General features: G+C 44.0%; 1 protein-coding gene across 3 annotated transcripts in view; it reads right to left on the bottom strand.

Moving 5' to 3' along the window:
* Positions 1-15,395: 15,395 nt before the first annotated feature.
* tns1a (tensin 1a) overlaps positions 15,396-23,282 on the bottom strand; it is a 69,317-nt gene continuing 61,430 nt past the window's right edge. For 2 of the 3 annotated variants that reach the window (XM_068719627.1, XM_068719628.1), the window contains exons 21-34: positions 22,947-23,021; positions 22,656-22,682; positions 22,269-22,350; positions 21,492-22,033; positions 21,314-21,400; positions 20,969-21,097; positions 20,757-20,852; positions 20,601-20,678; positions 20,380-20,451; positions 20,062-20,088; positions 19,549-19,717; positions 18,911-18,979; positions 18,774-18,803; positions 15,396-18,649 (exon numbers count right to left, since the gene is read on the bottom strand). In XM_068719627.1, coding sequence (XP_068575728.1) covers positions 18,520-18,649; positions 18,774-18,803; positions 18,911-18,979; positions 19,549-19,717; positions 20,062-20,088; positions 20,380-20,451; positions 20,601-20,678; positions 20,757-20,852; positions 20,969-21,097; positions 21,314-21,400; positions 21,492-22,033; positions 22,269-22,350; positions 22,656-22,682; positions 22,947-23,021 — 1,613 coding nt within the window. In that variant the 3' untranslated portion in view covers positions 15,396-18,519. The remainder of the gene's footprint in view (positions 18,650-18,773; positions 18,804-18,910; positions 18,980-19,548; positions 19,718-20,061; positions 20,089-20,379; positions 20,452-20,600; positions 20,679-20,756; positions 20,853-20,968; positions 21,098-21,313; positions 21,401-21,491; positions 22,034-22,268; positions 22,351-22,655; positions 22,683-22,946; positions 23,022-23,282) is intronic. The other variant, XM_068719630.1, reaches the window with a different exon arrangement.

The raw sequence follows: 23,282 nt of genomic DNA, 5'->3' as shown, positions 1-23,282 counted from the left end.
GATGCGCAGCTGGTGGACGTAGCTGTTCTCCACAGAGGGGAATGGTTCGGGGTTTCCCTGGAAATTAAAGCCAGGACTATAAATGGGAGGGCTTTAATGCTTTGGGTGTCTATTTTAACGACGTCTATAAAGCTCCTTTAGCAACACGCTAGCTGTTTGGGGTGTCATGGTACACAAATTCCACGGTTCGGTCCGTTTAACTTCGCTAAGTATTGTTGGTGCACAGTTTGCGTCTGTTCCACCGCTCTCATCCCAGCGTTACCATAACACTCCCAAAAGTCTCTTCAAGCTCTAGTTTTCCTTTTCTCCCACTGACGACTCCTCGCTGGACGAGCAACACGTGGTATGGGTCACGGTTCTTTGACCGTCATGTGTGAACTTTGAACTTCAGCTTTTAAAGGGCCAGTGTGAAGCATTTCAGGGGATCTATTAGCAGAAACTGAATATGATATTCAGAACTATGTTTTCATAAACCAACATGGACAAGATGTTGTTTAAGTCAGAAAAAAAAATCTTCAATTCTACGGTCGGTTCACTATGGATTCTCAAGAGGTTTGAGAGGTACTTTTCAGATACAGTAGGGCTCAAATCATCCATCTTTTGCCCCTCTCATGTACGATTCCCTACTTTTTTCTCCACCATTGTTCGTCTGCCTCTTTGCGTTCATATCCTGACCTACTTTATCCGTTGGAAGACACTGAAGCTTGTTCTGGAAGAGATAATGGAGCTGGAGTCAACTTGAGAAAATGATCAAAAGCGGAGAAAAGGAGCAACCTCAGCACAAAACGGTCCGGAGCGGCGATACAATCTATGGGATACAGCGCTCCAGTGTCGCGTTTCTCTCCAGCCCCGGAACCCTCGGGCTAACCTGCTGCAAAGTGTGCCAGACGATGAAATAATCCTCGTGAAAGTGATAACTTGAAAGGCATGTGCAGCGAGACGTTTTCTTGGTAGTAGTATTTGTTTGTGCCTCCGACTTTCTTTTTTATCATCTTTATTTACATGCATCAACGTGTATTATTGTTGGGCATCTCTGATCATATTGTTGGGCTGGTATCTGCAGCATGTGGAGGTTTGATCATCACATTTCTCATCTAGCCCGCTACGGGTTGGACGACGTCTGCAGCCAGGACGAAGAATGTGCGGGCTACTTTCCAGAGAATAGATAGAAAAGTGATTTACATTCGGTCTGTATGAAGTTTAATCTAAATCGAATGCAATAACCCACAGTGGATTTTTACTGTGGGTTGGCTTGAAGCTGCCGCTAGTTATCACTCCAACTGTATGCAGCTTGATGTGGATCAGCAGATGACTCGTTTGTGTGACTGATGTGCGCCATATGACACAGTCAGAGCTTACTGTAAGTGACAAAGCCGAGTAAACCGCTGGAAATGTGCTGAGGCGGCACGCGTCGCCCTCCCCCATACACAGAGAAAGAGTCAGTTCCCAGAATACTGTGAGCACTTGATTTTCAGAAACAATTAGAGGAGTGAAAAACTAAACTGAGGCTGAAGCTCCAAGAAATGCAATCGTGTCTGGGTTTTGACGTACAGGTGGAGCTCATGGGGGTTGACCCCTGTATGTTTCCCACAAGGCATGCTGGGAAGAAAATGACTGTGAAAGACTAATGAATAAGATATACTGTATTTCTTAAGCATGCTTAATGGCTCTGTAAGTACAACAAACTCATATTCGTATGAATAATTGTGTCACAGGAAGTGATTTATTTCATCTTTCTGGCATCAGCTGCAGTGTTTGTTTGGAGTAAATACATGAAGAACTGGGTAAATAGCATGAGCAGTAATCAACGCCACCTACAGAGAGTTAATCAAGGGAAAGTCCCGGGAAAAACACATGTCCGGGTCACGGCCACACTGTCAGATTTCCACTTAACATGTGGGAAGTGAAGTGCAGCGCTACCACATCAATGGCTGCACAGCATCAATGACGGTATCTGAATCAGAAAAACAACAACAACATAATGTGTTGTTGACAGGCTGCAGTAAAGAAAACAAATCTTGTGCCAATCCATATTTGTTTCGGCCAAAAATTGTCTTTTACTGTAAACTGCATGGCTGCGGTTGCTCTGATTCACAAACTTGTGAAGATGACAGTGCACTTTTATTTCCATGACACAGCAACTGCAGTCCCCAACATCAAATTACACATCGGGCAGTTTGGGAAATGGGAACCGCAAATCGGCAGGGTGCTGTGATCTGCATGCAAAACTATAGCGCAAGGTAAGAAACCGGCGTTTGAAGAGAGCTGCAGGCTGCAGCGTTCAGTGAAGGGGGAGGTTATAGGAAGCAGTACGTGAGATGGCAGATTGGCTAAAACCATGTCAGCACATCTGTGTGGCCCTGGCAACTGTGGATTGGACAAAGGCAGATCATTGCATCCAGATGTTGGAAAAGCTTTTGGTGCGTCTGTGCCACGGCGATTCTATTCGAAGAAACAAGTGCTTTTTTTTCTACGAATTCGTGGAACCTGAATATTCAAATCTGTCTGCAAATCATCCATCTCTTGTAAAAGTGAGCTGTCTTTAAATGACCTGCAGTGAAGACAAATTGTGTCAGGTGGTGTCTCTCTCAGAGGGAACTTGGATTTGATCCATAACGAGTACGCTGACATGCAGCGAGGACATCTACATCAACCTTTAACTCTCACACTCTTATTTTTTACTCAAAGCAGTGAACACCTTCTCTTAGCAAACTAAATCCAAAGCAAGCCCTAATGTAGCACCTGCAAACCAGCAAAACATTTCTTGGAAAACAGTATTTTGGCATCCTTGTTGCAAGTTAACAGTCATTTAAAAATGCTTTCTCAGAATTTGCGGTTTTCTTCTCGTCTGCAGCGTGGCATGCAGAACATCTCCCAAGAAAATATGGCTGAATTTGGCAAGAAGCGTCTCTCCGAGGAATCATTTTGATTTACTGCTCCGAGGCTTCAGCCCTTGTTGTGGGCCCGAACAGTTTGAACTTGCGGTCACCCTGTCCTCCGCTTTGTTGCTTTCCCAGTGGCGTGATGGTTAGCTTCTTTCTAAAGGGTCTTTCCCAGAATGAGTCCCACTGTGGTGTTCGAGGTCAGAGTGATTTGGAGAAGCTAAACTCGTCCCTTCCTGGCCTCGCTCGTGCATCGCTTCAGTCAGTGTGTCTATGAAGCGCCAGAGAAGCGTTTCCTCCAGTTAACGTCTTCTTTTAATGGCACGAACACAAACAGATGATCGTGCACATGCACAAGCAGCCGTTTGACAGATAATATGGAAGATGAAAGAAACATGCGCTGGCCAACTGGCCTTCAGGGACCTTTGCGTGAGAGCTTGTTTGTGTCTAAGTTGAGCTGCAGCCTAATAATGTGACCAATATATTTGCTGGGATTCTCTGAGGGCTCATTCATTTGAATTCTTAATGATTCAAAATGATCCTACTGGTACTACTAACTTGCCATGAACAGCATGATATCAATTAACACCAAATAAAATGAGTTCTTGATCCTCAAGGAGACCTGTCAATCAATGTAACAGTCATGATGCTTTGTAGATGTAGGGTTTGATGTTGTTGCATGTTAAAGTTGTAACCATGTGAGGGGTGTTTATTTGAATATGGACCCCAGGAAGAGCAGTTATTGCCAAGGCAACGTCTAATGGATCCCAATAAACAATAAACAATGAAGCTCCTTACAGCCTCGATCTTTGAACTCGTCCCAACCACAAATAACCGGAGGCTGTGTCTTCACAATGAAGGACTTTGTGCCCCTCATTCAGCGCAATAAAGCAACTGTGTAATCAGGTTAATCAGGTTGGTTCCTGTCTCCATTAAACCAAGTAATTTCGTTCGAAATAGTTAAATCATTCCTTGAAATCTGCTGACGAAGGAAACGCTCACACGGTTCACTGCAACCTTCAATCAAGTAGTAAATATGTCAGGTTTGAATGCTCATAAAGCAACACCCCTAATTTAGTCTTGTTTGGCTATAGCATGGCATTATATAGGGGGGCACATCCTTCAGCTTGACTCGAGGAAAAGAATGTGCGTCAAACTGAAAAGCGTGCTTTGGGGCAGATGCAAAATGAAGCTCTGTTTCCCTGACATACCCATGTCCACACTTTACTCCTCACACACACACACTTTGTTTCTTGACACAAAGGCATGCTCCTCCAAATTCAGCATGCTAGGATTGAATCTGGAAAAGTATTGCAGTCGTGCCCGGTCGCCAGGAAGAAATGTTGGCATTGGGTGTTTCTGCAGAACCACGGATTCCCGCATTTGGTCAGAGCAAGTGACGTAGCTTTATTGTAAGTTACGGGGTGTGAGAGCTGCAGGGATCATTGCAGAAAAGACGCTCTTTTAGCAAATCAACATTTAGAATACTTAACGTTGAAGATAATCTTCACATGACTTTTTAAGCGTGAATGCAATCGGCAGAAGTAAAAAGATTGCGTTGTGCAAAGACTCATTTCTGGGTTTTAGGACCGATTCATGCAGAACAAGAGTGCTGGATTGGTGGGAGTGGTGGCGGTCGGGTCAAGCAAACACATGACTTTCTCCCAGAAGGTCGGTGTTCTTGTCCCGTGCGAAACCAAAAGTCAGTGTTGAATTTACGGTCGTTAACGTAAGAAAGTCCGTTAAGGTTTTTACATTCTTCTTTCAACACGAACCATGGTCTCTTTTCAAACCTTAACCATGTAGTTTGACCGAAGCAGTCCCTTCACAACGCCGTCTGATTCAGAGAAACGACTTGATAGGCGCTCAAAACTCATAAATGTTACATCAACTCTTCTGTGGCCTTGTGAAAACAGTGTCACACTGTGGTTTTTACACCCTCAGAGGCTAATTATCCTCAACAATTTGACCTTGTGTATAAATGATGTGTCAGTGTGTGAAGAATCTGCGGTGAGAGTGGGGCTTTATTTTATGACCCTGGCGCGGTTTGCATCAGGTGCAAAGACATCTCTACCATTCAAGACAGCCTTTGTCAGCGTCCTTGTGGCTCCTCCTGCATGTCATGGCGATGTGAGAGGCCAAGGAGACCAGCATGATGAGGGGACGAGAGAGAAAGAAGAAGAAAAAAAAAAGAAGAGGTTTCCGTGAGCGTTGCAGATTCCTATCAGAGGTGCTGAGCTTGTCAGTTCCGCATTTTTGGATGCCAAGATACCGAGAGATTGTCCACCGATGAGAGTCATGGAAATGTGCATGATGTCTCCTGCAAGGAAAAAACTAAACAAACAAAAGCTGCCCGTCTCTTCTCTTTCTGGTTTTGAGTAATCAGTGTGCCTTCCACCACCACCACCCCACCCCCCCCCTCTGAAATCTGTCAAGTATCAGATATGTGCAGTGCTTCCAAAAGTCAGCTGGATTGAAGCTCTTGTTTGGGGATCTGTGAGCCGCCGCCAGAGCCGTGTCTCTTTGCAAGACATGCGATACGGCAACAGGAGGGCATTGTCGGGCTCGACTGAGTCAGGGGGTGTTCTGCTTTGTAGACAGAAACTCTCAAACAGCGAGTGAGCGCACATACTCACTGAGAGACACACTGTCGTCTTGTGTTTCAAGTGCTCAGTTTCAGCTAGCGAGATGACTCAAAGACAGAAGCCACTTTCCAAAGAAAGTTGGCGGAAAAAATGTGGAATATACGCTTCTTTGAAACCTCAGCTTGTCCTTTTTACACTTAACAAACGAGATGTAACGTGTTAGTTAGCGAACTTTAGAGGTCCCTGTAGCTGACAGAGCTGGCTGGCTGTTCCCCCATGTTTTGTTTGTTGGATTTCTTCCATAGAGTTAGATGAGAAGATCAAGAAAGTGAATAAACATATTCACCAAAATGTCAAACTTTTGCCTTTTAAAGGGAGCTGGACACCCTTTTTTTAATCATCTTTTGGTGGATTTAATGGAAATAATCCACCCTCCACATGTTAAATCTTCCACACCTGCAACTTATAAGGCCTAATTTCTCACCTCTTTCTCTTCCTCGATCCGTCAAGAGCTGAACGACAACAGCCGGCACTCGTCTGAAAAGAAAAACAACGCAAAACAAACCTTTCACTAAGCTGTCACTGACACGTCTTAATACCCACTACAGTCTTGATTTAATGACATGTCATACGTGCGGCCTGAGTCACTCCTCTTGGCGGAGACGAGGCTCTAACAATCACACGAGGGAGTTGATGGAAATCTGTCAGAGGGATGCACCTTTCCTCACCACTCGCACAGAGCCGCTCTTGTTTTTGGACAGAGCCGGATGTGTGTCGTGTGCACGTTGACGTTTTGGCCATTGTGTGAAGGGCTTATTCTTTACGCGAGGTTTTCTTTCACTCGCTAAATACAGAAACATAGGCGACGTTTGCATTCAGGCCTGAACTAATATCTTAAGAGAGCTTTTTGTTGTAGCGTATTTGCAAAGCGAGAGTCTTAAAGCCTTCCAGGATTACGGTTTTAGACAGTGGCATTTCTCTGGGATTACGCTGCACGTACTGCTTGTACTCTTCTTGATGCCAATCCAAGTAGAGCTCAAGACGAGTTCATAAAGCTGCTGACATTAGATGAGGCAGGAGATGTGAAGACAACAGGCAGTTTAACTTCACAACTTCCAGTGTCAACTCAATTTCAAGATCGTTGGAAGAGAGTCTTTTCGTGATGTATCGCATATGCATTATGGAACAATTGGTCAGACTCATGACATCTATTGATTTTCAGGTTATTTGGACTTTTTTAATTTTGCGTCTCCAGTCTAAAAGACTCTTAATAGCTGCAGGAACTTGGAAACTCTACATTGGTTTAGTGAAGTGGTGAGTTTGTTTTTTCACTGAAAAAGGAATTTGGGAAATCCTTTCCTTTTCTGCAGGTAAGTGAGACGGCAGGACAGATCTTAACCCGCCACCGGAGGCCTGAAGCAGAGTTTTCTCCATCCAGCTGATCCAACTCAACCACGGCAGGATGGGAAGCGAAGTTTCCGTCTCTCTGTGTTTGCAAACCAGCATCCTTCCCCAGCCAAAAGACAGAACAGGCTGCTATTAATTACGAAGAAATATTATCCTCTTGCGAGAGGTTCGCAGCAACACCAGTTTCCAAAGCAAACAGATACGGTGTGCTTGGAAGCTTGGTGCCTTGTACAGCTGCCATGCCAAATCCACGGCCCACAGATCCTCTTACAGCAGATCAGAGCGAGGGAGGAGGGGAGGTTTGTTATCATGCATGCTGCAGCATCCTAATTCCCATTTCATCTTCACTTCTCGACTCCAAAACTGATAGGAAAGCGACACGCAAAAAGCGACCGCTTGGAACTTTCACAATCTGCAACTAACTTCTGCAGCATCGGAAGAATCCGATCGCAGGAGTGCGCGATGAATACAGTCTGCGATAGCAGATGGTTGTGTGGGAGGTTGGGAGTTTTTCAACATGCATAACACCATATCAACCCTGGAGGAGGAGGATAGAGAGGATTGCGTTCATTGCACTCAAGATGTTACATTTTGGCCAAGGACCACAGAGATGTGATGATAAAACTGGATTTTTCCCAGGCAGGTGGTTCAAATACAGTTTGACTGAAAACATGTTGCATTTAATCTTTACTGAAGGTCAAAACCATCAAACGAAGTCAAGCAAGTCACCCTCATTAAGCTAGAAAGGGATTTAGTTACTGACGGTCCTTCAGTTAATTTACAGTTTGAGCCTCTAAAGCGAGGGGCCCCTCGACAACGTCCCGCAGTGCTGTGCATAAAGACATCGTAAATAGCCATTATTCCTTTGACATTACCTGCAAACTGTGAGCAGAGGACATCCTGTGCAGTCAAAGGGAGAGCACTCAGTGTCAGGATGATGGATGAGGCTCGGCCGTGTTGTTTTGATGGAGAGATGTGGAGGGAGATGTGCCTGAGAGAGATGATACCCAGTGGGCTGTTTTGAGTGACAGCGGAGCCGCAAACACACCGCTGCCGTTTTTGTGCGAACAGTGGATTTGTGGGTCCCAGAAGGGTTTGGGGATCGTCCCCGAGTGGAGAAACTCTCACGGCTGAACTACAGCGCTGCACATGTGGGATATGATGACAGTTCCAGCTCAGCGTGTGCGTGTTTTAACTTTAAGGCATTCAGATTATTGACGGCAGGAAGTTGAAGCCACTGTGCAATTACACAGAACATTTCAAACCATTAAACTGTATAAAACACGTTTGGAAACACTTCATTTTACAGGCCCCGTTATGTTCTAATGATTTCTTATACGTTTTGTGGAAAGAGTCATGTAGTCTGGAACTAATTATAGGTTCGACCATACCATTTAATAAATAGTAAGTATAAACTTTCAGAAATGTATGACTATCTGTTGTGGGTTTAGTTGACATGACATGAACATTTGACTGACTGATACATGAACCAGTTGTGGCCCATATAAATAAATATAGGGTCTGGCTCATTTTTGCAGATGTAAAAGATGGAATCTTTGAATGTAGATATAAATGATTTATAAAACAAAAAATGAACAGCCCGAAAAAAGCAGGATCCTGCTGAGACCTAAATGGCTTTGTTACAATCCTGGTTAAAAGAAAGGCCTCCTAAAGTGAGTGTGTGTGAGTGAGTGTGTGTGTGTGTGTGTGTGTGTGTGTGTGTGTGTGTGTGTGTGTGTGTGTGTGTGTGTGTGTGTGTGTGTGTGTGTGTGTGTGTGGACTGCAAAACTGTCATCAAAGTCTCCATCATCAGTTTCTCTCTACAAGAGGCTCAGGGGGAGACAAAGCAGCCGTAGCATGCTCATATTGTCCGGGAGTTGTTGTGTCCAGGCCTGTGATTTTCTGCCTCCCTTCACCTCACATGATGCTCGCTCCATATTAAGTGAATTTCAGACATTCCTCAGAGTTAAAAATACTCCAGCCTACTGGTAACGATTACTCACAATGGATTCATCCCTTCACCGTAACTTCGACCACATGAAGCTCAACTCTGGATTGTTTCACCCGTGTCTGATTTCGTTGACCTCCTGTTTATACAAACGCTTTTCCTGCGACCCATATCTGATTCCCGTATTTGTACCGGAACTCTGTTGTTGACGGTGAAAACAACCTGCATGCATACGTGACGTCAAAGGTAAACAACTACATAACCAAGCACAGTCTGGGCAGCCGTCACAGCTAAACCAACAATTTGCAATAAACAAAAAACAAGGCAGACGTAAGGATCCAAGATCAGCAACGGTCCATTCAATGTAGGATGATGAAGGAAGAGGACAGCCCTGACTGTAGCCTGGAGATAAATGAAAGTCCAAAAACAGAGTAATCGTTCCCTGGGATTTGTCTATAGACTATTTAACATTTTGATCTACCTCTAGTTTAGTGTTTATAAGAGCTGACCCTCTTCTCAGCTGCCATGTAGGCTTCCCGACATGTATGAACTTGTTCCCTTCTCCATGCATCCTGGAAGTAAAGATGGAGTTGTGCCAAATCTCGAATCTCTAAAAATTGTGCGAATAATTCAATCAAAGAAGGAAAAATGACTTTTTTGCACACAGACACAACCTGTGACGAAGGCCACAAACACAATGCTTCATTGAGGAGACAAACAATAGCTGACAGTAACTGCTTCAGGACAACAAGAGGCGGCTGATGGACACGCTGGTTGTTGTCAGGGTTAAAGTGGTGACCTTTTAGTTAACGGCCAGAGGCCAAAGGCCAGACTCCAGACTCCGCTGCTCGTTCTTCTTCTTCCTTTCACGTAAAGGGATTTGGCCAACAGCGAGTTCAGCTCAGGTCCAGAGGCGCGTTCAACAAAAGAGTCGAGACGGACTCTTCATTCTGGGCTCCTCTTGTTGCACCTCTGGAGATATTCTCCAATGACTCATGCGTTTCTTCTTCTCACCTTTATTTATCTAGAGAAGTTTTGCTGAGTAGGCACGCCCTCCTCTCTGCGCCAGCCGGCTCATAAAGCTTCACAGCATCACACCCGGGAGCCGCTTGGTAACCGCCGGAGCTGCTCCTCTGGCGCAGTTGTGGGTTGAGTATTTTGCTCAAGGGTACTTCTGACAGTCAGTGCTGAGAGAAGGGTGAATTATGCTTTTTTGCTTCCTCTACCCACAGCTTTCCAGGCAGACTGGGGATTTAAAGCGGTCGGAGCTTGCAGACATAAGCCTGTGTGTGTTTTCCCAGCCCACATAGGAGTTTCTTTGAATGTATCTTTGGGGGATTTGACAGGTCCGATGACAAATGCTAGTGATTCATTGATTACTTTGCCGGCTGCTGAGATTGATGGCTTTTCAAATCTGTGTAGAAGTAATTAGACAAGTTTAAAACCAAAAGGGAGAAAATGAAATGGAGACGTAAAAAAACGCTGACACCCTAAAAGATCTCTGGGTAAAATATTTGGTGTTTAGGAGGACTCACAAAAGGTCAAAATTGAAGCAGGGAGGCAGAGAAAATCGGACTGTTTGTCTGGAGCAGGGGTCAAGCCCCAGATATCCTGTTGGGAGACGCACAGCAGTCTCCTGGGTGACAGTCCTGTGTTTGTTTGACCCTTCCACCCCGACCTCCTACTAACATGGACTTTTGCATCCTAGGGTTAAGCCTCGGTTATGCTTTTCGTACAGACATGAGCTGAATTGCGACTAGGAGATGCTCTTCTATCCTTCGTGCGGTTTTCTCCTCGCAGCGAAACCGATATTCTCCCAAAATGACGCACGTATATACATACTGAATATATACTGTATATTACATATGATATCCTATATATACTAATGCAGAACGCCTGTCTTGAAAGAATTCCTGCTATGTTGACAGATTTACAAGGTGCATCAAGGAATTTACAGCATATACAGTGTGCAGGGTGTCTGTGTGTGCATACTTTCCTGTCTGATTCAAACAAATTGATCTTAAATGGACAGAAAAGCAGAATGGTCATCCAAGTTTTGGAGAAATATGCTGTTTTAAAAGTGAGGCAGAGATAAAAAGGAACGTTAGGAGAGACACTTTTTGTAGTTTTCTGGCAGCTTCGTCTCTGAATGAGTGTGTCGAGGGGTGTAAGTTCCAGCGTGGAGGAGATCGTCTCGATTTTTGTTGCTATTGGCAGAATTCATAGACTAAATAATGGTTGTGTAATGGAATCGGTGCTGCCTTAAACACGGGAAGTAACTGGGGGTGGTCATGTTCATTCATGCTGGTAATTATCACTGAAAAAAAAAAAAAAGGCAAAACCCGTTCAAAGCAAAGAAATTATGAACTTTGGAAAGACACTGACCGTGTTGCATCAATCCAAGCCACTTCTGTGTGTCTGTCTTGGTGCACTCAACATTTTGATACTGAGCAACCATTAAGGAGAAATCATTCCTGCTCTGGGAGCACACGTTCACCTCAAAAGGCACTTTCCAGCCAGATGAATCTTCAAGTTAAAGGTTTCTTGCTTTGGAAAGATTTCCAGAAATAAGATCTCGGATGTGGAGACAAAAAGGCGCCTTGTATATTATACGTGTCACATGAATAATATCACCTGAGAAAAACTCCAATAAAAGCATCTGAAACAAATTATGCAGGTAACCCCATACATTGTGGCTCCTCTGAGCTGGCCCGAGGACAGGACCTTCCCAAAGCCCCGAGGCTACTCAAGGGCCACGTCGTAAAAAAGAAACACTTACGCCCCGACATGACTCAAGTTTGGGAGTATTCACATTAATGACTTTTCGTGTGTGTGGTCATATAATATGCTGATCTTGTGTTTCTACGCTAAATATGAAGCTTGAGCCAGGAGACTGTTAGCGTAGCTTAGCATAAAGACTGGAAACAGGGAGGAACATTAGCCTGGTTCTGTTCAAAGGCAGCAGAATCCACCTCCCTCTAAAGCTCTCTGATGGATGAATCATATCTAGTTTGATCTGCACAAATGTAAAGATGACAAGTTGTGGTGCCATGAGGGTGCCGCACTTTGTTTAGTCTTTATGCTAAGCTAAAATTCAAATCACTTGGCCAATCGCGAAATACGGCATGCCTTGTTAGAATTCAAACATATCTCTAAAACCACAAAATAAGTACGACTTCTGCATATATTTTTGTGGGGGAGACCAGAGGAAACATTCTTGTTCTGATCCTGGCGAGATGAAACCTGCTTCTTCCAAATCTAAGTCCACGCTTCACCGAGATGCCTCATAGTCTCCACTCAGCCTCACAAACGTTGACCCTTTCAAAGCCGAGTTGGATTCGAATCCTCACTGGATCGTCTACGTCGGTGCGGCAGATATGAGCACTGATTAGCGCTCTGATGCACGATCGTTGTTCCAGAGAGATTTCACATGAGCGTGAAGATAAAGGGGAGTCAGTGAGACACGACGAGAGTCTAACAGGGCTTCGCTCTGCAGCGTTGGCGGGAGAACAGCTGGCCCGTTTCAGGGCCAAAGCGCTCGCCGTCCTTCTTTCTGAACAACATGTGGATGTGAGGAGAAGCCCAGTGTACCGTTTCCAGCCCTAATTAGCCTGCACTGTTATCTTAAGGAAAGCCTCAGGAACTGTGAATCGTTCAGGGGTTAGCGGCTAAACCCAAGCTTCTCCTGACAAGATTACCACAAGCAGGAACAGCATAAGAACATCACGGATGAGCTTTTAATAATTCCCAAAAAAGATGTCTGGATGTTATGAGGCAGCGAAACAGCAATGCTTTTATAAACACCTGCTGCTCTGCTTTGTGAGCGGCTACAGAAGATTGAACCTATGTCTCTCATGAAATCCAATAATAAGTCCTCTTTGGGAGGTAAAAGACAGGAAAGAGTTGGAGTGCAAACCAAAACAAGCAGGTTGATTTTTCCATTTGATAAGAGGAGAGTGGGAATTTTCCCTTATTTGAATATTTACAGTCCAGTGGCGTTTACATGTGCAGGGGTGAGGTTTTTCCGAGACAACCGAATGTGTGAGTGGAAGGTCATGCCTGGGTGAGATGCCTCTCACAGGCTCATGTTTTGGTCATGTGTGTCATAAAAAAAAAGGCGTAGTTTCAACATGAGCCGTGTGTCCATTCACACATTTTGCTTCTTTTGAAGCGTCGCATTTGCTGCTAAAGCTTTCTCAACTGGATTCTCACTGGAGGCGTTTTTTGTTGAAACGCCTTTGCCAAATAAATTCTGAGGTAATGAACATTTAATTATGGCGGATCAGCTGTTTCTGCTGTTGACGTCTTCTCTTATACGTATGTTGTTATTGTCTTTGTCTCCAGGCAACATTAAACACGGCCAAGACAAGCTGACACGAAAGAACAATTAAAACATTGCCAACTTTTGTGTCCATTTTGTGTGACTGCATACGGGGGAACGTTAGCTAACTAACAGTGGAAAACCACGTTTGTCTCCACCTGACGGTGCGTGGTGACTGACGTGGCGATAGTCAAACCTAGCTGGTCATTGGAAATTCTGCATCTGCTGCACCACTAGATGGCGCTCTGAGGCCCAGGGGTTGAGAATAGATGGCCTAGTTTATTTGCTCCAAATCAGATGATGAAAACAGTGCATTTATTTTTTGCGACATTTAAAAGGTTTGCTTAAAAAAGCAGTTCATCTTTGGTCTGGAAGTGAAATATCTTCACAACAGTTGTGTACATTACCATGCAATTTTGTACGGGCATTACAGGTTGCCTGAGGATGAACCGTAAGGACTTTGGTGATTCAAGTAGACCCCATCAGGCCACAATATTCACCTATTCAGTAAAATGTCTTGACATGTTCCCAATGGATTGGTTGAATTTTGTACAGACATTCATGGTTCCCAGATGCTGTATCCTAACGACTTGCTCCTCTGCCTTTTCAAATACCACCGTCGCTGTCGCTAAAATGTATCTGTCCATTTCTATTTAACTCCTAAAAATGTAAGGTTTCATCACTCATGTAAGACCGGAGACATGCTTGTGTTTTAGTTGACGAGGAAAGTGCTAAAAATGCTCCGTCAGGTGTATTTGAACCTTGGTAGATCCCAGGCCACAAACTTTTGACACTTCATTCTCTCGCCGCATGTTCTTTGGCATAAATCACTTTCAGCGCACCAGACAGGACGTCATTCCATCGCAGCCGCCCTGCCCTCGTCCTTCAAAGACGATTTGAAGGAAGCAGAGAGGCATCTGGTCCTGATTTTAGAATTCGATGAATTGGCCGCCGTTCGAACCCCAAGCTATCAGGCTAAACGCTAACCGCCACGCCGCTGATCTCACGTTCGAACTTTGCCTATGTTTTTATTGCCTCGACAGATTCTGCTTTGAGGTCGCTTTATTTCCTCTCCGTTTCATTTTATTGAAATGCTAGACTTATTCTCTGCACAGAGGGATCTCTTGTGAAAGAAAACTTTGCTGTCAGAGGGATTTCCTTGGTCAAATAAAGGTGTCGATTCAAATCAAATCACATTGGCTGTGGACGGCCTACTTTTGAACCGTCTGTTTAAAGTGTGAATGTATATGTGGTAGTGTCTATGAACTGAGCCAAGAGAGCCATGAGGCACATGGTGAGAGCGTACCTCCCTCACAGCTCATAATGTGCCACAGCGAAGTGGAGAGCGACAGTGCGTATGTAATTTGTCAGGGGGGAAGTGTGTCATGCATATTTGGGAGTTTGAACACTGTCTGCAGCCGTGAGAACCTCACAGACTTCTGATTATATTTCTTTATTGCCCGTCTCCATCTCCCACGCCTCCGACTCTCGCTGGTCTCAGGCGTGGCGGGGCTCGGGCCCCAAGCTTGGAATCAAACACCGAGCAAACAAACAAGACTGAGCTACTGCTTGGAGAGCTGCCTTGTTGACTCTGGAGTTCCCCAAGTGGCTCGGCCACAAACACACACCTGCTATCAATTTGTTTGTCCTTGTGTGATAGTTGTTGAGCTCGGGACTTGTTTGATTTCCTGGTCGTGGTTGAAACTCATTTCATTATCTGTTACTAAATCAGGAAGCTGCTCAAATGGGGAATTAAATAGATAAATAAACTGAAAATAAAAAATAAATTAGCAGCAATGTCCACACTGAAAAGTTGGAATGTGCCTTCGATGCAAAGCTGTTTCATTTGAGAAAGAGGTTTGACTCTTTGTTTAATATGCCACATTTGATTTGTCTGAAGCCTTTCTCACACACACACACACACACACACACACACACACACACACACACACACACACACACACACACACACACACACACACACACACACACACACACACACACACACACACACACACACACACACACACACACACACACACACACAGCAGTATGTTGACAGGCAGCAGCTCCTTAAATAAACTCCCCCAAGGTGTTCCACATTGAACCTAACGAGGATCAGCCAGGAGCTGCACACCTGACGGAGAGGCTGAATGATTGAGGTCGATGTTTGGAGAACAAAGGAATGCTGTAAAACCAGGAATCAAGACTGCTATAAAACCTATTTATCAAGTCACAACACACCACAGAGCTTGAATGTAACTCATTTGTATTGCTTTAATGTTTTTTTTTTCTCCTTAGGAACAGGTAAGCCATGACAATATAATGTAAATGATAAGCGCAAACAAAATCCGAGACCCTTTTGTACATTCATAGTATCACATTCATACAACAAGTCCCATCTGTACAAAGGGGTCACAAATCTCTTCTTTTTCACTGAAACCAGGTAACTCTTGACTCAAAGCCAACAGGTAAAATGCAACATTAGATTATTATTTATTTTTTTTTTTTAATTTAGAGAACTTTTTCTTTTTTTTCCTCAAAATGACTAAAAATGGCACAAAGCTTGTTAGTAGTCGATTTAAGTGCAATGTACCTCTTTGCTCTCAATAAAGCGCCACCACACATTCCTCCATTCGTTAACAACCGTTAAAACTGCAATGATGCGACAATGAAACAAGATTTTTAAAAACATGTCAGAAAAAAAAAAGAAAAAAAAAAAGAATAAATAAGAATAAATAAATCTGTGACTTTTCGAGAGAAGACACCTTTGGCAGTCTGACGGAGCCGCAGCTGTGGAGCTTTAGCGTCGCGGTGAGACACGTCGAACTTCATTTACCTCCAGCAAACGACACCCATGTGGAATTTCGTCTTTTGTTATTGTGAGATGTAAGTGCTTTGTTTGCACACTTCCAACTGGGGCAAAGCGGACCTGTTCTCTCTTGAACGGCCGATGGAGGTGGGCACATTTTTGGAGCATAGAGACACCAGTAAAAACAAATTGATAAAAAAAGTAATCTGCAGCTGAGTGTCTCGCTGTTTAAACCCAAGGGCCCCTTGTGTTAGCTGCATGACCAATAACACACACTGGCTGGTTGAGCGTTCTTAAATCTGCTGCTAAAGCTGAGCGAGGTGAGTGAAGTGTGAAACACAACAATGGAGAAGCGGTTAAACGTAAAAAAAAAAGCGACATGCAGTGTTTGAATCTTTGGCAAAATTATAGATGGAACTGTCATGGGTGCATACAGCTGTTTTCATATTGCATTTGAGGTTGGCTTCTGAACTTTTTTTTTTTCGTGCTTCCCTTTTTCTAAAATCGACAGGATCTACCAGCTACAACGCATTTGCTTCTATGAGCGTGTTTCTGCTGCTGAAACGCGCTCAAATGCTTCTGTCCATGCAATCCAGACGCTTCTATCTCATTCATGCCCTTCCTCGTTCAGAGAGAACGCAAAAATGGAGAGGAAAAAAAAAAACGAAACAAAATATGACGAGCCGAAAACAAACATATACATGTACAAAGTAATGTACACCATATATTCAAACACATTTCAAAATCATCAGACTTTGAAATCTTTAGCCAAAATAAGTATATATTTTTTTCTCAACCCATTAGGTAATCTTCTAGACTGTACAATATATGTATATATGAGTAATCATGAGGGACCAAAGCAACAAAAATAAATACTTTTTCGCTATGTCACCTTTCAAAGTAGTATATCTATGTACATTTATATCAATTTTCCTTAGCTTATTGTGAATGGTTGAGTGTGTATTCAACAAGCAGGCATATTGCGCACAGTGTGGAAACTTTTTTTTTCCTCTTCTTCTTCTTCTTCTTCTTCTTCTTCTTCTTCTTTGCCCTAAAAAGTATCTAAATGTAAATTTTGACGACACTGTGGAAGGAAAAACAAAGACCGGACCGTCCTTGATACAGTGAAAGGTAACCCTGGCTCAAATGGACCAAACATAAAGAAAGTCAAAATATAGCATCTCGTCATCATGTGACTACTTCAACAATGGGTTGTCTACTTCTTTTCAGGACTCTGAGAAGAGTACAAAAATGTTGTCTATTTCATGCAGCCTTTGACAAGTCATACAACCTCAGTGTACTTGTCTAAAGGTTTTTAAGTCATTTTTAGCACACAGCATAGAATGTTTTCAGTGATGTTGAATGTAGCTATGAGGGAGGGTGCAATTTGGGACAACAACATGCATAAAGAACAGTGCATAGGTCCAGGTCATTGGGCCAGTCCCTGGTGATTTCCAGTGTGTTTCAGTGGCAGCGTCTATCAACAGATCCACTACTGCAAGCAGTTGGTGATGGGCGAGTCAATGTGACGCGTAGGGAGAGGGTCCAAGCCTGAAGGGGTAGCGCCATCTTGTGGACAAACAAGTCTTCCTCTCTCCGACTGCCATGCTATCAGGAGCTTGCTGATTTCAGGAATCCAATAAGTGAGTTTTGAGAGAGAGAGAGAGAGAGAGAGAGAGAGAGAGAGAGATCAGGCTTGGACCGGGCGTCGAAGTGATGCAAGTGTGCATTGACACAAGGTGCGGTGACCTCAGCGTGGCGTTTTTTTTTCTTCTTGTTTTTTTTAAAGTCTGGTTTGCTATGCGCAGTTTAGATCAGTCTTTTGTTTCACTGCAGAGCCCTTTCCAACACACAACAGACCCGAAAAATGACCACTCTAAGGATTTCACAATGATTTTTGTGGAAGGTAGAAGAACCAAGCTTAAAGATCAAGCTAACATGCATAAGGTCTTCAGACACTGTTTTGCTAAAAGCCATCAAGGCCAACTTTTTTCCTGAAGACAAGTTCAAGAAGAAACCGTATTTCTTTTCTTTTTTTTCTCTTTTTTTTTTTTGTTCAACACTTCATCTTTTGAAAAGAGGAAATAATAATGGCTTAATAGCTACATCTTTCTTGCACTTGTATTGCAACTACCTTTGGTAAATCAATCAACAAAATCGACAACGGAAAACCCTGAAACATACAGGTCCTTACGTGTTCCTCGACTGAACTTAGCGTTGTTCCTTTAGTCTTTAACTAGCATTTCTTCTAGTACAGGTTCCCCTGTTAGTACATCTCCTCCGTTCAATGGCCTCCATGTTTGTCACGTTCACAGTTCCACATCACACTTCCACTAGAGCCACTCTGGATTCCACACCAAATCCCTCAAGTAGAGACTCTTCCAAAAATGTCCAAAGTCAAGACAAACCAGCAAGGCAGAGAGAAAAATAGAGAGAAGGGAAACAGAAACAAACCAACAGGAAACAGAAAAAAAAAAAAGGACATCATCGAGTCCTGGCGGAAAAAGACACCAACGACGAAGGAAGATTTCAAAATGGCCGCTGCCATTCGGAGGTTGTGGGTTTCACCGCTTCATCATTTTGGAGGCAAAGCTGACGATGGCGGAGGCGGGCTGATCTGGGTCCAGCTCAGCAAACAGGTGGCTGACATTGTCTGTTGTGCTTCCTTGTTTCCTCGCCACGAATCCAAAAAGCCTGGTGGGGTTAAAAAAAACAACAACAACCTGCAGTTAGTATTTTTCCTGATATCCTACAGCACCATAATAACATAATCATAATAACATAATAAATAATCTATTCATCCTAACTATAAACTTACTTCACTGAGCCTCCTCCTTCTTTGCCCCATCTATTGAAAGAAAACACAAGATGTTTTTTTGTTGTTTTTTTTAAATGAAACCATCAAAAAGTATTTTTTCTTTTATTGACAAGAAATCGGGTCTTGAGGTTTCTTACTTTCTGTCCTGGGGATCAATGTCGCAGTAGGTTACCGTGTTGATGGGATAGTGTCGCCTGAAGAAAAGTCTGCAGCAAGACAAATGAAGAACACTCACATTATAGTTATTACGACCGGGCGACTCAGCAGCGCATACATTCATGTACTTGTGTAAATCCATTAAAGCCTCCATGTGTACGATTTTCTCATCATCATGGTAATTATGACACAAGGTTCCAGAGCTGCACCTCTTCATCAATTATTCTGTCGTCGATTAGTCGTTTTTGATGCTTTTTCATGCTGAATGACTCATTTCCATTTCATGAGCACATCTACAGTAAACACAAGATTTGAAGTGATGCTTTTGTGTGACTCTGTGGAGAAACTCAGTTTTAGTGTTCGTCGACAAAAAATATCTTTGGCCCTACGAGATTCACCGATTTTTTGCTAATTTCATCTTATTCTAAAATCTTGTTTTCCAATAGATTTTAAATATAGGAGAACGTTGAAGGAAAGATTTGTCCATGCTGATCTATTGTATATCGTCTTCTCCCGACACACACCAAGACAAATTCCAATCAATGTGTCGTTGACGCGGTAATAAACAAATCTCGCATCTTTAAGTCAGAACTTCTGGTTTCTGCAGGCGTCGACTCACTTCCTCTGACTGTCGGTGAGCGTGATGCCCTGCGTGGACACTTTGAAGTGCACGGTGGTCGCGGCGGGCAGAGGGTTGGTCGCCAGTGTCTGACTGATCGCCTTGGCAATGGCCTGAGGCCCCGTGAGAGACTCCATGTCCACGGAGTTGATGTAGAGAACATTGCACGCTAGAGGACGACAACACAGAGGCACTGTTAAATAAAGACAAGAGGGAAGCCATGTGCATGCAGCTCAATGTGAGGGGACGGCAGATGCAGTGAGGAGTGTTTGAGAAGCTGACAATAAAGACTGTTGTGTGTTTTTTCATGCACTGCACAACATGACGATCTGTGACTCTCAATGTATTGTGCATGCATTTCAAATTGAATTTGGTGGATCATTTTAAGCTGCTCTCAGATGCAAATAAAAATGGAGTGAATGACTTCATGAAAGCATTGTGAGAGCAGGCATCACCGCATTCACATTCAGTCAGCGTGCATGATGGAGCGGAGCAATGCAAACCAGCATTTACCATGGGCCTCCTCAGGAACCTTCTGGACTGTAAGGTAAGGGTGACAATGTGTGAGTGGATGAACTGATTCATGAAAGGTTCGATGTTGAATCCCTAAAAAGTAGGTTTCCACAGATCGTTTATTGTCATATTTTTGTTTGGAAAGTCACTTTCATACTCAAGCTCCTGCATTACTATTTAATTCGGCCCCATTAAAACAATATTAATGGTTGAATTTTGGCGTGATGGAAGCTCTATGTGATCAGTGACACTTTGAGACTCTACAGTGTGTCAACCTGTGACGGCATCTCTCCACAGGTGAATTACAGAGCAGCTTACCTGCTCCCTGCTTCAGAAGTTCAACAGCTGGATCAGTAGGTGTGGCGAGCTCCAGCGCCTCTTCATTTGGGTCTGTGAGTGACAGAACAGAATAGAGAAGAATAGGAATGAACAATTAGGTCAGAAAACAACTTACGGGACAGATTATAATAAACAAACGGCTGTTTAAATTGCAATAAACAGCAGTAACACTCATCAGTAGATAGGAGGGTACCGCTGACCTTTGGCGGGGATCATCAGCTTACAGGGCAGAGCCAGCGGAGTCATCGAGTGTTGGTACACCAGAGCAGAGAGACAACCTACAAACACAAAAGAATCTCTCTATTCAACTTGATCACTTTGATATCAAACGCCCATCTTCAAGACAATAAACTCACCAAAGTAGGGTTCATTGGGACAACCCTTCAGACGGACGCCTTTGGGGCTCGTCTCAATCAGGAAGTGCCTCACCAGCTCATTAGTCATGTCACCAACTGGAAAACATATTTAGATGGGAAAACGCTGTTGTCAAAAGATCAGTTCTAACCTCAAAAATCTGATATTCTGTTTCAAAATGAAACTTTCGCGCTGCCAAAGTTTGTTTCTTTACCTTTTTTGGTCTGTTGGATGGTTGGTGGCGGGCAGGCCACCTTCATGGCCAAACCGTAGGCTCCTCTGAAGGAATGGCTGTCCCTTATGATGAACGCCCCGGGCTCCCTGTCCTTCAGCACATTGATGGCTGAAGAGACCGAGGGCGAGAAAAGAGGAAGAAGAAACAGGAGGATGAGAAGATCAGAAAAGGGAAATGAACAGAGGAAAACAAAATGAGGAGGACATAAAGGGGATGAAGAGAAGTGCAAAAACGATGAAAGCAGAATACACAATCATGGGGAGAACAGCTGTCTTTGTTTTTTAAATTCAAAGCGCTGGTTTGCTTGGTATATCTGACTCTCACCCTGCTCTCTGGTGATGTCTGGCTTGTACCAGAACTTGGAGGTGTCCTGGACGAACTTGACGTTCATCTTAATGTCTGGATAACCATCTGTTTGGATCAAAGAGACAAGGACATGATAACTGGAGAGGACACAAACATTCCGAGAGGTAAACTACCATGTCATGCTTCTTCGTATCACCGTATATGGACTTTGAGACGTCTGGGAGTGTGTGTGTGCCAGACAGGTTTGGTGTGCTGCCACCGCTGGCCGGCGTCAGGTTCTTGTTGTCCGTCCTCTCAGCGTCTCCGCTGGACATGTGCCTCTTTTCCGGCAGCTGTGGGGAGACGGGGAAGGCGGGCGTGGAGGGCGGTGGGGCGCTCCCCTGACGGGAAGCGGCCCCCAGCTCGTCGGGCGTGCTGTGGCCGCTCGCCGCCGTGCGGCGCCCCATCAGGGGGCTGGGGGGCACACCAGCTGCTGCTGTTTTAGGGTTTCGGCCAATCAGAGGGCTGGAAGGGACGCCGGCTGGAGCAGGGTGTCTGGCCAGTGAGGGGCTGGCTTGACCCAGGCGTCTCTGCAGGGCGGGGCTCGGCGGCGTGTTGGTGGCCACTGTGCGGTGGAGGGTGTTGGGGCTGCCGGGGACGGTGTGGACGCCCATGATGTTGACCTGGGAGCCCTCGGGGGAGGCGGGTCTGTAAGGGTAGGAGGGGACGGGACTGTGCGGAGAAGAACCAATCCTCCTTCTGCAAACAAAATATGAAGACGTCGTTATTATTTTTCCATCTGTGTTTTTTATCAATGGTCGACACCTTAACTGTTATTTACTACAGTATCACAATATACAATAAATATGAATCTATTGATTAGTATTAGATTAGATCAGGTGATCGTTTGACCATTCGTGAATGTGTAACTTCTTTTTTTTTCTTCAAACATTTTAAACTTGCTGCTGCTAATAAAACTACATGACCCACTCACCCATCAGCGCTGTGGACGGGACTGCTGGAGGAGAAAGGAACGTTGAATGGTTGTGCTCTGCAGTCCCCAAAACTGCGATTATCTGATTATCACAAAGCATCACAGAAACAAACATAGTCAGTCTCAACTACGTGCGTCATTTCATATTTTTTTATCCAGAACCAAATGGGATGCAGTTATCTGACGTCGGACCCAAATAAAAAGTTGGAGTGACAGAAAGAGGAAATTATTGAAATTTCATTCCTAATACGAGAAACATTCTGAGGAGAGCAGAACTGAAAAGGAAAACATTTGGCAGCAGTGAAACACAAAATTGTTGAAAAACAAAGAAAATGTGCCGAGGACAGGAGACGCTTACAGTGTACATTGCCGTATAAATGTCCTTACCTTGCTCTCCATCATTAGAATCAGAGTCTGACAGCAGGAAAAGATAGAAAGCCAGAGAAAAGGAGATGTGTGGAAGAAGAGGAGGACACGTTTGAGCGCAAAGCAAAACTGGGTTTGTGTTAGCTGTTAGCATTTAGTGGAAGCATTTCCAGGAGTTATAAAGCTTTTTAATGTTTTCTATTCTACCTTTTAATCCTCTTAAGCAGCTTTAATGTTGTTAGAATAATCAAATGAACGGCACATTTACTCAAATAAAGATGAATAAATGATATTTGATGGGTGTAAACTGACCTGATCCGCCCTGGTGATGAGGCTTCAGTCCCAGAGCTGACAGAGGAGTCTTGGTTAAACCTGGAGGAGAGCGAGCTGCAGGGGAAAAGACAGGGATGTAAAGGAATATAACTATTAATCATAACCAACAACGACGACAAGGAGATGAGAATCGCACATACAAGCCATGCAAGGATGTAAAACAACCAATGTAAGGCATGAAAAGACACAATTCTTCACTTTAGCATCAATGCGATGCTACATGAAAATGCATTAGATGGTGGATGTTTGAGGTGCACTCGGTTGCACACAACGTACGATTAAAATGAAGTGTCTTATTAAACGGTCAACAAGCAC

Source organism: Cebidichthys violaceus, unplaced genomic scaffold (genome assembly GCF_023349555.1).
Source record: "Cebidichthys violaceus isolate CVI_PGR_0920_01 unplaced genomic scaffold, fCebVio1.0.p SCAF_24, whole genome shotgun sequence".
NCBI lineage: Eukaryota > Metazoa > Chordata > Actinopteri > Perciformes > Stichaeidae > Cebidichthys > Cebidichthys violaceus.
This window is presented reverse-complemented; position numbering and strand designations above follow the sequence as displayed.